This window comes from Schistocerca gregaria, chromosome 8 (genome assembly GCF_023897955.1).
Source record: "Schistocerca gregaria isolate iqSchGreg1 chromosome 8, iqSchGreg1.2, whole genome shotgun sequence".
Classification (NCBI taxonomy): Eukaryota; Metazoa; Arthropoda; class Insecta; order Orthoptera; family Acrididae; genus Schistocerca; species Schistocerca gregaria.
In genome coordinates this window covers 254,868,092-254,882,328 of record NC_064927.1, presented here as the reverse complement: position 1 = coordinate 254,882,328, position 14,237 = coordinate 254,868,092, and the positions used below count along the sequence as shown (strand labels likewise).

The 14,237-nt window shown below is 36.4% G+C and overlaps 1 protein-coding gene across 1 annotated transcript in view; it reads right to left on the bottom strand.

The window, feature by feature from the left end:
- LOC126285431 (cubilin-like) overlaps nucleotides 1-14,237 on the bottom strand; it is a 1,398,426-nt gene that overhangs the window by 601,651 nt on the left and 782,538 nt on the right. The window contains exon 35 of the mRNA XM_049984811.1: nucleotides 10,878-11,123. Within this exon, the coding sequence (XP_049840768.1) occupies nucleotides 10,878-11,123 (246 nt within the window). The remainder of the gene's footprint in view (nucleotides 1-10,877; nucleotides 11,124-14,237) is intronic.

Genomic DNA, 14,237 nt, shown 5'->3' with positions numbered 1-14,237 from the left:
CCTGCTGCTTGCAGTCTGGCTCCAGATGCCAGAAACTGTGTTCATCTTTGTGTGAGTTGCATCTGCGTGGTTGTGTGCATGTGTGTTTATTGTCTAATTCTGACAAAGACCTTGTTGGCTCAAAACTAATTATGTGACAGTCCTTTTGTTGTCCTTTCTGTGACTCAACATCTCTGCTATATGGTAAGTTGCAACTATCCTTTTCATTATATTATTACTGTGAAGGTGAGATTAATATTTGTAAGTGTTTAAAGTGATATGAGCAAGCTCAACATGTATGAACTCCACACATAATTCTAATTGCTTACTTTTGTTCAATGAATACTTTTTGCTGAACTACTTTCACTGTTAATGCTCCTTTGCTTTCCTTCATATCAGTGCTTGTATCATCTGCGAACAGAACTAATTCTGTCTCCTGATTCAAGTAAAATGCACCTCATTAACACGAAGAACAGCAGTGGGTCAACATTCAGATCCTGTGGAACACCCGTTGTAATTTCTCTCCATGCTTATAATGTGGTGTCCTTCCTTGTACTACAGAATGGTTTATAATAATAACGAAACCAGAAAAACCCGCCATTTTCTAAAGTACATATTCCACAAAAAATTAACTTCTCTAATAGAGTATTACAATTGACATAATCAGATACCTTCTATATGTCACACAAGATCCCAGTTCATGGTATTTTATCATTTATAGATTTTATTATATGCTCAGTAGATGGATAAATAGCTGACTCACTAAAATTGTCCTACTGAAACACAAACTGTGACTGGATGTAAATCATAGATGGGTGACAACCTGCAGTACATTACCATCTCAAACATTTTAGAATATAGTGTAAGGAGTGCCACTGAATGGCAATTATTGACATCTGTGGAGTCACTTTTTTCTGGACAGGCCTAACAATGGCATATTTCAATCCGTCTGGGAAGACACCCTGAGTTAAGGATTCATTATATGACAGACTGAGAACATTATATCCTACAGGGCCACAATTTTTTTGTATCGCATCAGAGATATTATCCACTCCATATGACCTTTCACCTTTTAGAGTCATAATGATTATTCTTGTTTCCGATGGGGATGTAAGATGAATTTTTAACACACTAAATGTTCTCTGTATTGCTTTAGTGTATTTTGCCTTTCCTTATCTACTATTTGTACCAATTTTATTGCTACATGAGCTTTCTTTTAGAATTCTCCCATTGTCTTTAACAGAAGTAGTGTCAACTTCTTTGCCCTGTTTTGCTGCCTCTCTTTTCCTATTATTCGATACCAATTTTAATTTATTACCTGATCTGACAATTTTAGATAAGATGTGCATACTTCTGGATTATTTTACAAATTTCCTTAATATGTTACAATACTGTACTTAATTAGAAAGTGTTTCTGGGTCATTACCCCTCTGACTATTTTGCACTGTTCCTTTTCTCATTGTGAAGAGACCTGTAGTGATTTAACACTTGTTTGATGACTTGTCAATTTTAAATTGAATCAGCATTTTGGGAAAACTATTTCAAAAATGGATACAGATTTATTAAGAAATGTGTTGAATTTGGAATTAGCATTAATCTCATTGCAAACTTTATTACAGCCATAATCTTTTAAGCTTGATTTTATGTTCAAGCAATGGAAAATCCAGGGTGGAATGTAACAATATTATGGAAGGAAAGTTGCTACTCACCATATAATGCAGATGCTGAGTTACAGCCAGAAAGGCGTTTGTCAAAAATACACACACAGACACACAGACACACACACACACACACACACACACACATACACAAACACTACTCATACACATAACAATTCTAAAATCTCCAGTCATTTTGTCCTTAATGAGTCTCATTGTTTTGTTAGAATATTTCCTGTCTGTACATATGGCTACATTTCATAATGCTATTAATTGTGTATCATGATTCGACAATCCATTTACCACTGGACACATGTATGTCTCTTCAAGTTCAACTTGTTCTGTGAATACATTATCTATAAGGTTGCTGCAATGGATCATATTATTTTTTTATCTTTGTTCTTTTCTTTATATATATGTAAAGCCAATGGTAAAGTAATAAGTTATTTTCTGGCAAAGATAATGTTTTCAAAGCGTAGAGATATGCTCTTCAATTGATTAAATTCTTTAATGTTGTATGTACTTTATTTCTACTACTAAACTATTATTATTGTTCATGTATGTACATGACTGTAAAAGTTATTATGAACAAATAAACCATTATTATTATTATTATTATTATTATTATTATTTATCTTCACCTCTATAAGTGGTAACAGGCAGAAACATCATGAGGTCCACCATGCCAGTATTGTTCAGAAATGTGTATTCCAACCATACATTAAAAAAGTGTTTTAGAAGTTATTAGGAAGACTAAGTTTATATATGTATATATATTTATCTAAAAAATACTGTCTGTTCTCATTTCACCCATGCAGAGAATCCTGCATCAAGAGGGTTGAAGCAGATAAGAGGAATTTGCATGAGCAGTGGAGGGGCGATTCAGTAACAGCATTTTCATAATCAGCTCTATGCACAATGGAACTATTGAGAATAAGTATGTTACTTTAAATAATGAATGTTTATCTAAATCGTATTTACATTGAAGGTCTGTTGATATTAGCACCAGCTTAAGTTCACCCAGGATATGTGTACCTTCCAATTTCTTTCAATTACTCTTTCCAATTTTTTTAAATTATTCAATCAGCGATTACTAATTAGTTTCCATTATATTATTTTGCCCACCCATTCATTCTGCCACCATTCAATACTATGTACTATTTTAAGCAATTCAGGCAGGGATATTTATGATCCACACCAAATTATAAATGGCTATAAGAACCTCTATGTAGCTTTTCCTGTCAGATACCTTTAAGAAATGTACAGTAAATTCACCACAAATTAATAATCTCCTTCTCCTACCTGACAGAAATCAAAATAATTCATCAAAATTTTTCACAAAACTTCCCAATTACGCAGTGGAGACATGTAGTACTGTCACAATCACAAATATTACATTTGTCAATAGTAACTCACACCACATATTTCTATATCCTTGGCTACACAGAATTTCCTATTTCTACAGTTTTGTGTTTATATACCTTTTTCATGAATGTGACAATGTCCCTTCCTTTATCCATATTAGATATACATGAATATGCAGCTCTGTTATAACCACTTCTATCCCTGTGGTTATAAGTTGTTCAGAAGGACAAATGTCATCAATTTTTTCCTACCACTACGATCATGCAGTCAAAGTAACAACTCATTTATTTTATTTTTTACCTGCCAATATTCTGAGGAAGCAAGGTGTCTTCACTTTTCCCTCAATTATTATAAGATAGACTGGGAGTCCCTGTTAATTTAATTTTCTTCAAGGATTTTTGTCTGAATTTAACCTAATGATGGTGTGTCATATGGCCCCCAATTACTACAGGGATTTGTCTTCAAGTGCTGGTGGTCCCCCTAATGTTTTCAACTACTACACCTGCTAAACTGTCTTTACTCCTCATATTCATGCGTAGGTCATTAGAAGTATATCTCCATCTTCCTATAACCACTACTCAAACAGCATCAGAATGAGATTCTGCATCCATCTAAAGGAGCCCTCTCAGTTCCTTATTTACCCAATTTCTAGCAGAATTAGCAAAGTGCTAATCACAGTGCCACAGAACCTCCACAAAACTCCCATTTATGTGCTCAGCAGCTATTAATTTACCTTCTTTGATAATTTCGTTACATATTTGTCGTAAGTTTTCTGTTACTTCACTAAGATTAGCATTTGGTTTCACAAAACTTATGACCTAATACTCTGCACCTAATTTTTCATGTAGCAGCTGGCCTACATCTTTCTCATGACCGCTTCCTAGCAGCAGAACTCTTCTTTCTTATTATGTTCTCCGCATGATTTCCCTGGTGTCCCACCAATCAACCAGTCTCATCCCCATGGTAATTGCCCAAATGAAACTATATATTACAATTTTTGCAAAACAGTCCCTGTTTTAAATAATCTGTGACAACTTCCACACTTATCATACATACATGATTGATCTGACTGCTCTTAACAGCAAAAACAATGAAACAAAATAAAAATAAATTTATGTTACTCTTTCTCCACGATTCTCACATGTAAAAATTGGGCTCAAAATTATAACTGTAAGAACAATAAGAAATATACGCTTTTTATGATGTTTTAGCTTCTTTCAAACAACATTAACAGTTACACTAATGTAATTATATTTACAACAAGAAAAATTTTAAAGTAGTTTCTAATCTGTTATTTATGTAATTGCTTACCACAGCAGAATTTCTAACAATCTTGGCTGCATAGTGTTGCCACAACAGGACATGCTTCAATCATTTTATTGGTATTTGGTGTGCTTACCATGCAGCCACAATCATATTAGTACTTGATGTTTACAATAAGTTTGTTAGTATGTACAAAGCTTATACCAATTGAAAACTATCTGTGTATTTTGTTGTTGTGGTCTTCAGTCCAGAGAATGGTTTGATGCAGCTCTCCAAGGTACTCTATCCTGTGCAAGCTTCTTCATCTCCAAGTAACTACTGCAACCTACAACCTTCTAAAACAAGTTTAGTGTATTCATGCCTACAAGTTTTACCCTCCGTACTACCCTCCAATACTAAATTGATGATCACCTGATGGCTCAGAATGTGTCCTACCAACCAATCCCTTCTTCTAGTCAAGATGTACCACAAATTCCTCTTCACCACAATTCTATTCAGTGCCTCCTCATTAGTTACATGATCTACTCATCAATCACCTGCATTCTTCTGTAGCATCACATTTTGAAACTTTCTATTCTCTTGTGTCTCAACTATTTATTGTCCATGTTTCATAACAATGCATGGCTAAACTCTACACAAATACTTTCAGAAAAGACTTCCGGACACTTAAATCTATACTCGATGTTAACAAATTTCTCTTCTTCAGAAATGCTTTCTTTGTCATCACTAGTCTGAATTTTATATCCTCCCTACTTTGACCATCATCAGTTATTTTGCTCCCCAAATAGCAAAACTCATCTACCACTTTGAGTGTTTCATTTCCTAATCTAATTCCCTCAGCATCACCTGATTTAATTCAACTACATTCCATTGTCCTCATTTCACTTTTGTTGGTGTTTATCTTACACCCTCCTTTCAAGACACGGTCCATTCCATTCAGCTGCTTTTGCTGTCATCAGTAAACCTCAAGGTTTTTTATTTCTTCTCCATGGATATTAATTTCTATTTCCTTTTCAGATTGCGTTTTCTTAGGATTCTTCCAACGAATCTCAGTCTGGCATCTGCTTTACCGACGATCAACTTTATATAATCATTCCATTTTAAATCACTCCTAATGCGTACTCCCAGATAATTTATGGAATTAACTGCTTCCAATTGCTGACGATCTGCTATATTGTAGCCACAGGAATGACGTGTAGTACCGCCTAGTAAAGCAAAGAGGATTCTCGTCATCAGAGTGTCGTCCTTTCCTACCTAAATAGGTTACAGTATGCTTGTTCGCCCACTGCTTGAATACTGCTCAGCAGTGTGGGATCCATACCAGATAGGGTTGATAGAAGAGATAGAGAAGATACAACAGAGAGCAGCGTGCTTCGTTACAGGATCATTTGGTAATTGCAAAAGCGTTACGGAGATGATAGATAAACTCCAGTGGAAGACTCTGCAGGAGAGACACTCAGTAGCTTGGTATTGGCTTTTGTTGAAGTTTCGAGAACATACCTTCACCGAGGAGTCAAGCGGTATATTGCTCCCTCCTACGTATATCTTGTGAAGAGACCATGAGGATAAAATCAGAGAGATTAGAGCCTACACAGATTTCGAGAACATACCTTCACCGAGGAGTCAAGCGGTATATTGCTCCCTCCTACGTATATCTTGTGAAGAGACCATGAGGATAAAATCAGAGAGATTAGAGCCTACACAGAGGCATACTGACAATCCTTCTTTCCATGAACAATACGAGACTGGAATAGAAGGGAGAACCAATAGAGGTACTCAAGGTACCCTCCGACTGGACTATGGTGTAGATGTGGAGTCTGCTCAAAACAGAATGTGCATCGAGAAACGAAATATGAATGCAAAACATGCAATGTACCTTTGTGTGTTGACCCATGTTACGAAACATACCACACAAAGAAGAACTTTTAGCCAAGTTGCTACAGGTGGAAGAAGAAATGAAGCCCTCACTTTTGAAAAAAAATACATACAAATTAAAAAAATAAATATAATTGTAAAAATTAAAAAAAAAATATTTTTAACTTCGCCATTGCCAGTCCAAAGCCCAGATGAGAAAGAAGGATGGGAAATGTAACTGTGGAAAAAAAGAGCTCAGCAAATTATCTGTGCTTTAAGAGCCTCTCCATATGAAATACTTTGCTGACCAACACCTTATGTACAAACTAACATAGACTGAATGCTTCAAATGTTCATACAGAAGGTGCAAAAATAAAAACTTAGTACAAACTTATTGATTCTTCCATAACTACTTGGTAGAAGTTAAACCTTAAACTTAGTGCAAATATCATTAATTAAACAAAAAATTCTAGCATTATTATTAGTCCAAAATTGTTGCGTGGATTGTGGTAAAAGATATTTATTTAGGCGACGACTAGTTTCGAGCGAATCTCATTTTCAAACCACCATGGAAAACAAAAACTGAGGCAACCACATTATAGCTGTTAATAAAACCATAGAAGATGGATAGCTATTGATATTCTATAGTTTAATTAACAGCTATAATGTGTTTGTCACATTCCTTTTTGACTTGGTTGCTTGAAAATGGGCTTCACCCAAAACTAGTTGCCATTTATCGCAACCCAGGCTACAATTTTCTAGTAAAATTCACTAACGGATTGCTGTCCTGTTTTTCCAGGACACTGGATTTGTGAAAAAATCCTTGACCTACACTTGGAAAGGGCATCTTGGCATATGTTCATCAGTTGTACACATTCACCTGTTTCTGAAGCACAAAAGGTCATTCGGAATTAAAGGTGACATTTAATTTAGTAGTTTAGAAACTTGAGTACTTCCTTAACAAATTTTTAAACTAAAGCTATAAATCATTGTTTATTTCTACTGTACAATAACAATTGCATCCCATATAAAAAGAATTCAGAATTGAATTTTTGATTTTAAAGTTTCCTTGGGGATAATTTATTGGATTAATGCTCTCAAAATATAGTGATTAGCTTCAAAAGTGTATCTCAGCATCTAGACACGTCCCTTGAAGGTTGTTTGCAGGCGAAGTATTGTGCTAGTACAGAAGAATGTCAACGTTTTGTTGTTATGTATTCTACAGCATTTACATTGTAAGTTGCATACAAAAATCTGATAATAAAGTATCACTATGTCAAATAAGACACAGATGTATACTAAGACCTTATGATGGTTCTCAAGAACTAATCACAAATGAAAGAAAGCCTTTGATGAGAAGTTAAATGTTAGCAGCATAAGCCGTTTCAGTGTACGTTAGGTCTGTCAAGAAATTCATCTCCAGATTCAAAGCTATGGAATAAGTATCCAGATATCCTGTGTTTATTTGTAATGGCGGCAATCACATTAACTGCAAGACTGTCACAACCACTGTGGTTCTAGAAATACTCTGGCCAGGGCGAGGACGGCTGAGTGGAGAGCTCAGGCACACATAGTAGTCCACGGAAGTGGCTGCCAACGCAAATATACAGATTAGGGGGCCTCCAGGGCAGGCTTGACACAGCCAACTGCATATGCCAGTGCAGCACTCAAAGGGTTAAATGTTTGTCTCCCTTCACTATCTGAATAATTTCTTTTTTCTCATCATAGACTTCTTCAGTCTCTTCGCCATCTGCAGAGTTAGTTGGCATATAAACTTGTACTACTGTGGTAGGCATGGGCGTTGTGTCTATCTTTGCTACAATAATGCGTCCACTACACTGTTTCCTAGTAGCTTAGCTGCCCTCCTATTTTTTTTATCCATTATTAAACCTACTCTTGCATTACCCCTATTTGATTTTCTATTTATAACCCAGTATTCACCTGACTGGAAGTCTTGTTCCTCCTGCCATCGAACTTCACTAATTCCCACTATATCTATCTTTAACCTATCCATTTCCCTTTTAAAATTTTCTAACCTACCTGCCCAGTTAAGGGATCTGACATTCCATGCTCCAATCCATAGAACGCCAGTTTTCTTTCTCCTGATAATGACGTACGACGCCCTCCCGAGTAGTCCCTGCCCGGAGATCCGAAAGAGGGCCTATTTTACCTCTGGAATATTTTACCAAAGAGAATGCCATCATCATTTAACCATACAGTAAAGCTGCATGCCTTAAGGTTAATCACAGCTGTAGTTTCCTCTTGCATTCAGCTGTTCACAGAACCAACACAGCAAGGCTGTTTTGGTTAATATTACAAGACCATATCAGTCAATCATCCAGACTGTTGCCCCTGCACCTACTGAAAAGGCTGCTGTTGCCCATCTCATGAACCACATTTTTTCCAGGCCTCTCAACAGATTCCACTCCTTTGTGGTTGCACCTACGCTAATTGCAATCATTGTTGTGTATTTTACGATGTCTTAAAAAATTCACGATTACCTTGTAAGATTTTCCATTGTGTGATACAAGGATAAGGGTCAGTATTATTTTAAAAATTAATCAGTGTTCTGGCTGCTTTCATGCAGTCAGCCATGAATTCCTTAGCTGTGACAGCCTCTTCATTTCACCCTATGTCCATGATTGTTTTTCAAATGTATTGCAGTTTCTCTCTTCTACTATACCTTTTACCCTGTACAGCTCCTTCAAGTTCTTATTTCAAGTTTTATAACATGTCCTGTCACATAACCCTTTTCTTGGCAATGTTTTCCATGTGTTCCTCAGCTTGCTGAGTCTTCTGAGAACCCACTCATTTCTCACCAGTGCACCTTCTTTTAGATTTGCCTTCTTTGCCTTCTTTGCTTCTGCCCTACCAACTGCTTTATCTCGTGTTTCATTTACAGCACGCAGTACTGGATCTACTTATACATGGTAAGAAATCAATGTACAAAACCAGTCGGATTCTTCTTAAAATGTGTGAAAATACTACAAATAAGTTTTGGAATTTACCTTGGTCAACATTCAACCAATTGATAAAAACAGAGAACCAAACTCCTTGAAACTTTTCTTCAACTTGGGATACATTTCTTGCAGTAATACATTCTGCAAAACCATGATGAAAACTGTAACTTATTCCAGTTTACCCATCTGAACAAAACACACACAACGTGGCTAGCTTAAAAAGCTATACATACAGAACTATTCTGCAGATCAAGTTGTAATTTTATTTATGCTACTACACTCTAAACGGGAGGAGGGGAAGAAAATGAGCAGTCTACTATGAAGAAATTATTGGAATAGGACAGAAATCAGTAGATGCTATTTACATGTACATACAGACAAACAATTACAATTTCAGAAAAACTGAGTGATTTATCAAGAGAGAGCTTCACAAATTAAGCTAATCCTGGCAGTACCAGCAATCTCCTACTTATAGCAATCAGACTTGCTAACCATTAAGTTGCAGAGGTGGACCAAAAAAATCAGTTTTTTGTGTCTATTTTTAGTTATCTGTTTCAAAATGTAGTATCCTATAACTGTGTAATATCAATGAGGCACTGTTGGAATTGGTCAACTTATACAAGTACTTGGGTGTAACACTTTGTAGTGACATGAAATGGAATGATCACATGGGTTCAGTCAGGGGTAAAGCAGGTGGTAGACTTCAGTTTATTGGTTGAATACTGGGAAAGTGCAATCAGTTTACAAAGGAGACTGCTAAGAAATCACTGATGTGACCAGTTCCAGAATACTGCTCAAGTGTGTGGGACCTGTACCAGATAGGATTAACAGGGGATATTGAATGTACACAGAGAATGGAGGCACAAATGATCGCAGGTTTCTTTAATTCTAGGGAGAGTGTGACGGAGATACTGAAGGAACTGAACTGGAATACTCTTGAAGGTAAACATAAACTATCCCAAGAAAGTCTTTTAACAAAGTTTCAAGAACTGGATTTAATTGATGACTCTGGGAATATTCTACAACCCTCTATGCATTGCTCATGTAGGTATCATGTGGATAATATTAGAGTAATTTCTGCACAGGGGCATTCAAGCAATCATTCTTCCCACACTCCATATGTGACTGGAACAGGAAGAAACGCTAATAACTGGCACAATGGGATGTACCTTCTGCCATGCAGCTCAATGTGGGCTACAGAGTATGGATGCAGATGTAGACGCAAATATGAGTTATACATAATCTACGAATAAGTTAGATTTCTGTTATTGTTAATATAAATTATGGCTCATCAGGCATTCATGTTCCTTCAACAGCCTCAAATTGAGAATTTCTGGTCACCTGGCATTGTGAAATGATCACATTTGTTAGTGAAAACCTTACAAGTATGCTCTGAAGAAATTTATAGGATGTGCTACTATATTCCAGTTCTTGTTAGTATCTGTACCCAGTGCTCAGTGGCTCAACTATACAATGTGTAGTTATATTTCTTCATTCCATCAGTTTTTCCTGTACTGCACAGATTAAGAAATCTGCAATTATAGAGTCAAAGACTAAAAAACGACTAATTTTGACCTTCTAAGTTATTTATAAGATTTTGGCTAATAGTCAGTCATACTGTATCTTCATACAACATCTGACTTTAAAATATTTTTTTCTAATTTTTATATATACAAATAATTAGGCATATAAATTACTAGTATTGAGAGTGAAAAGAAAAAGTTTTTATATCACATTGTCATTGTGATTAAAATAAATTACATGGATGTGCAATAATTATAATCATTGTTTGCCTTACCTGATCTTGCAACTGAATAAAATGCAATAAATCTACCACTGCGTGAACCAATCATTGTAACAGCATTAAGAAACAATGCATTGCCATGGCTGGTTATATGTGATGGTATTCTGAAACCACAGTACTTCCCTATGAGTGTAGCATTCACATTTTCACCATCACGAATTTCTAAGTATTCTGGATAACAGTCAGTGGCATCAATATGTGAGAACTCCAGGTGTGTTACAGTAAGTGTCACATGATCATCTAGAAAATAAAACAGTACAATGATTACTTAGTACACTATATCTAATTCCAGTAAGTAAAGACACCATATTACAAGGTGTACAACTTTGCATCCACCATTTTTTCCACCAACATTTGAGACTTCAATAAAACATATACACGTATCATTCAAAGCATTTTCCATTGCTGACCACTACTTGCTGCCATCTTTTGGGCAGTCTATGAATCCAGTGTCGAAAACACTGTTCATCTTTTGAAGTGATCCAGGAATCGATCGAATTCGTGACTTCTTCACGAGATCGGAAGTGTTGGTCAGCCAGGCCATGGGCCATTGATCTAAACAGGTGATATTCAAAGGGAGCCATGTCTGGAGAATACAGCAGGTGGGGCAGGACTTCCCATTTTAACATTTCCAAGTGTGTTTTGACCTCTTTTGCAACGTGGGGTTGAGCATTGTTGTGCTTCAAAAGCACTTTATCATGCCTCTTGCTGTATTGTGGCTGTTTGTCTTTTAATGCTTTGCACAAATGCATTAATTGCATTCAATAGTGAACACCTGTGATTGTTTCACTTGGTTTTAACACTTCATAGTCCACAATGCCGAGCTCATCCCACCAAATGCAGAGCATGATCTTGGAGCTGAGAATATTTGGTATGGCCATCGACGTGCAAGCATGGCTGAGATATCCCCATGATTTTTTGCATTAATTATTGTAATGAACTCATTTCTCATCGCCGGTCACAATACAATGCAGAAATCCCTTCAGTTTTTGCCTCTGAAGCAACTGTTCAGAAACACACAAATGGTGTTCAACATCTCTAGGTTTCAGCTCACATGGGACCTTAGGTCCTTCTTTCTGAATTATGCCCATAGCCTTGGGACATTTTGATATGGCGTGCTGTGTCACTTCCACAAATTGTGCCAGTTCTTCTTTAGTTTGACACGAGTCTCCACTCAGTAATGCCTCCAATTCTGCATCTTCAAAAACATTATCTCTTCCACCACTATGCCAGTCTACGATGTTAAAATCGCCATTCCTGAAGCATTGAAACCACTTACGACAAGCACTTTCACTAATAGCATCCTTACCATATGTACTTGAGAGCATTCGATGACACAAAGCCACTGTTTACTTTATACTGAAACAAAACAGTAACACCTCCTGCAAATGACAAGAATTAGTCTCGTAAACCTGACATTTTGACTCAAGAACAACTGCCTGACACCTGTGACCTGTTTCTTTCGACCACTATTTACCGCTGTTGCCACCTATCAGCAAATGGTGGAAGTGAAGTTGTACACCTTGTAATTTTGAGCATATATTTCATAACACACAATACATTTATACAATTACAAACTTTTGAATGACAGAAAGGCTTGCTGAAGAAGACTACTTGATATTGCCCAGCCATTGGAGTAAGTTCTGCATCAGACACAGAAAAAATAACTGTCTCACAAAAACAACTCACAAATACATGCTACTGTCTTCTCCAGATATCAAAGCCAGACAGTGACTTTATCTGAGGTGAAAAGTAATCTTTGCTGCGGTGGGTAGTGGGTGTACAGAAGAGCTATGGGTTCATCTGTGGGAGGGATAGCAGGTTAGGGTGGTGAAATATGCTAATGATGCTCTGCCTGTAGGTGCATGCATGGACATGGTGGAGACAGGCTGCTAGTTGCAGCACATCATTGTGGGGGGGGGGGGGGGGGGGGAGGGGGGGAGTAATGGAGAGAGGTGAGAACCACAGAAGAGATTTTTGATCAATTAAGTAGGTACGCTGGTGCAGTTAAGAGCGTGTGTAGGGCATGAGGGGCCAGGAGGGTCATGGAAATGAGGGTACAGATTAGAGCCCAGATAATGTACATCTTTACAAGTTAGTTTCACATTGCAGTTGTCATTACTGCAGAACAAGACAGTTGACAAGCTATTTAATGTAGTTCCTAATTAAATATGGATACATGAAAGTTTTTGTTCTGTTCATTAACTTCATATGGGTCCATGACTTCCTTAGATTTTCTCAAATATTTTTCACCAGTATGTAGTTGTAAAAATGGTTGTAGATATCATGCAAAGCTCTTTTATAGATGGACAATTTATAATGAAGTTTTCTCTATTTCAATTCCATACATTTTGTTTTCTGGTTTTCTCTGTTTTCATAACGTTCTATTAATGGTATGATCAAATCAAGATGAAATATTTGCTGTCTTTTATTACCTTAGTATGCATTTATCTAGGGTGTGTTTTATGAAGATTTTATGCTTTAATCACAATTCTTTGTCAAATTCAAACTCAATATTCCCAAATAGTCTTCTATGTAGTATGTTAATGACTGTAAGTTTTACTGAATACGTGTACTATTGAATCTTTTCTGACGAAATTTTACTTTTAATGATCATCATTGCTTTAATATTGGCGTCACTAATTGCTGTCTCTTTGGCTAGACTCTTAGTAAGGATTGGGTCTATTTGTTGTTGGCATTGAAATATTTCTTTTCTATGTTGGTTGTTGGGAAAAGTTATGTAAGGCTTGTGGCTGATCTTGCATTTACATTTACTTTGGAAAATAGTTTATTTTATGTGGTGAAAATGAATGGGTAGTTTACCCAGGCAGTACTAGGTTACTGACAATCACCTCTCACTACACTCTTTTGACCTAAGTATTTCAGTGCAATCTGATTCATGTGATTACTAATCTAAATCCACTAACACTTGTTTCTTTTGTCCATATGAGTTTGCTGTTGGTTTACATTTGGACCTGATACCTCCGATTTCTGCTTGTTGTTACACACACTTTACATCCTTTATGAGTTGCGTCTGTCTTCTGATAAACATTTCAAATACTGTCGAAGCTTTTCAAACTCAGTTCTTCGGGATTCAATGATCTCTCACGTTAATAGTACTTTATGAGGTTAGGTGCTATCTTGGACAGATTTCGTTTCTGGAAATTAACTGTAGATGATAAGGCAGTTGAGAAATTATACTTTAATATTCTCATTCTCCATATTTCAGTTTTACTAGTTATAATAATTTGCCCCTCAAACAATAGGTTTTATTCTGGAGATCTAAGAATTTACTCAGTACACATAAAATTTGTCATCCAAGTCACTAAGATCTATGCATGGTGACTCTATAAA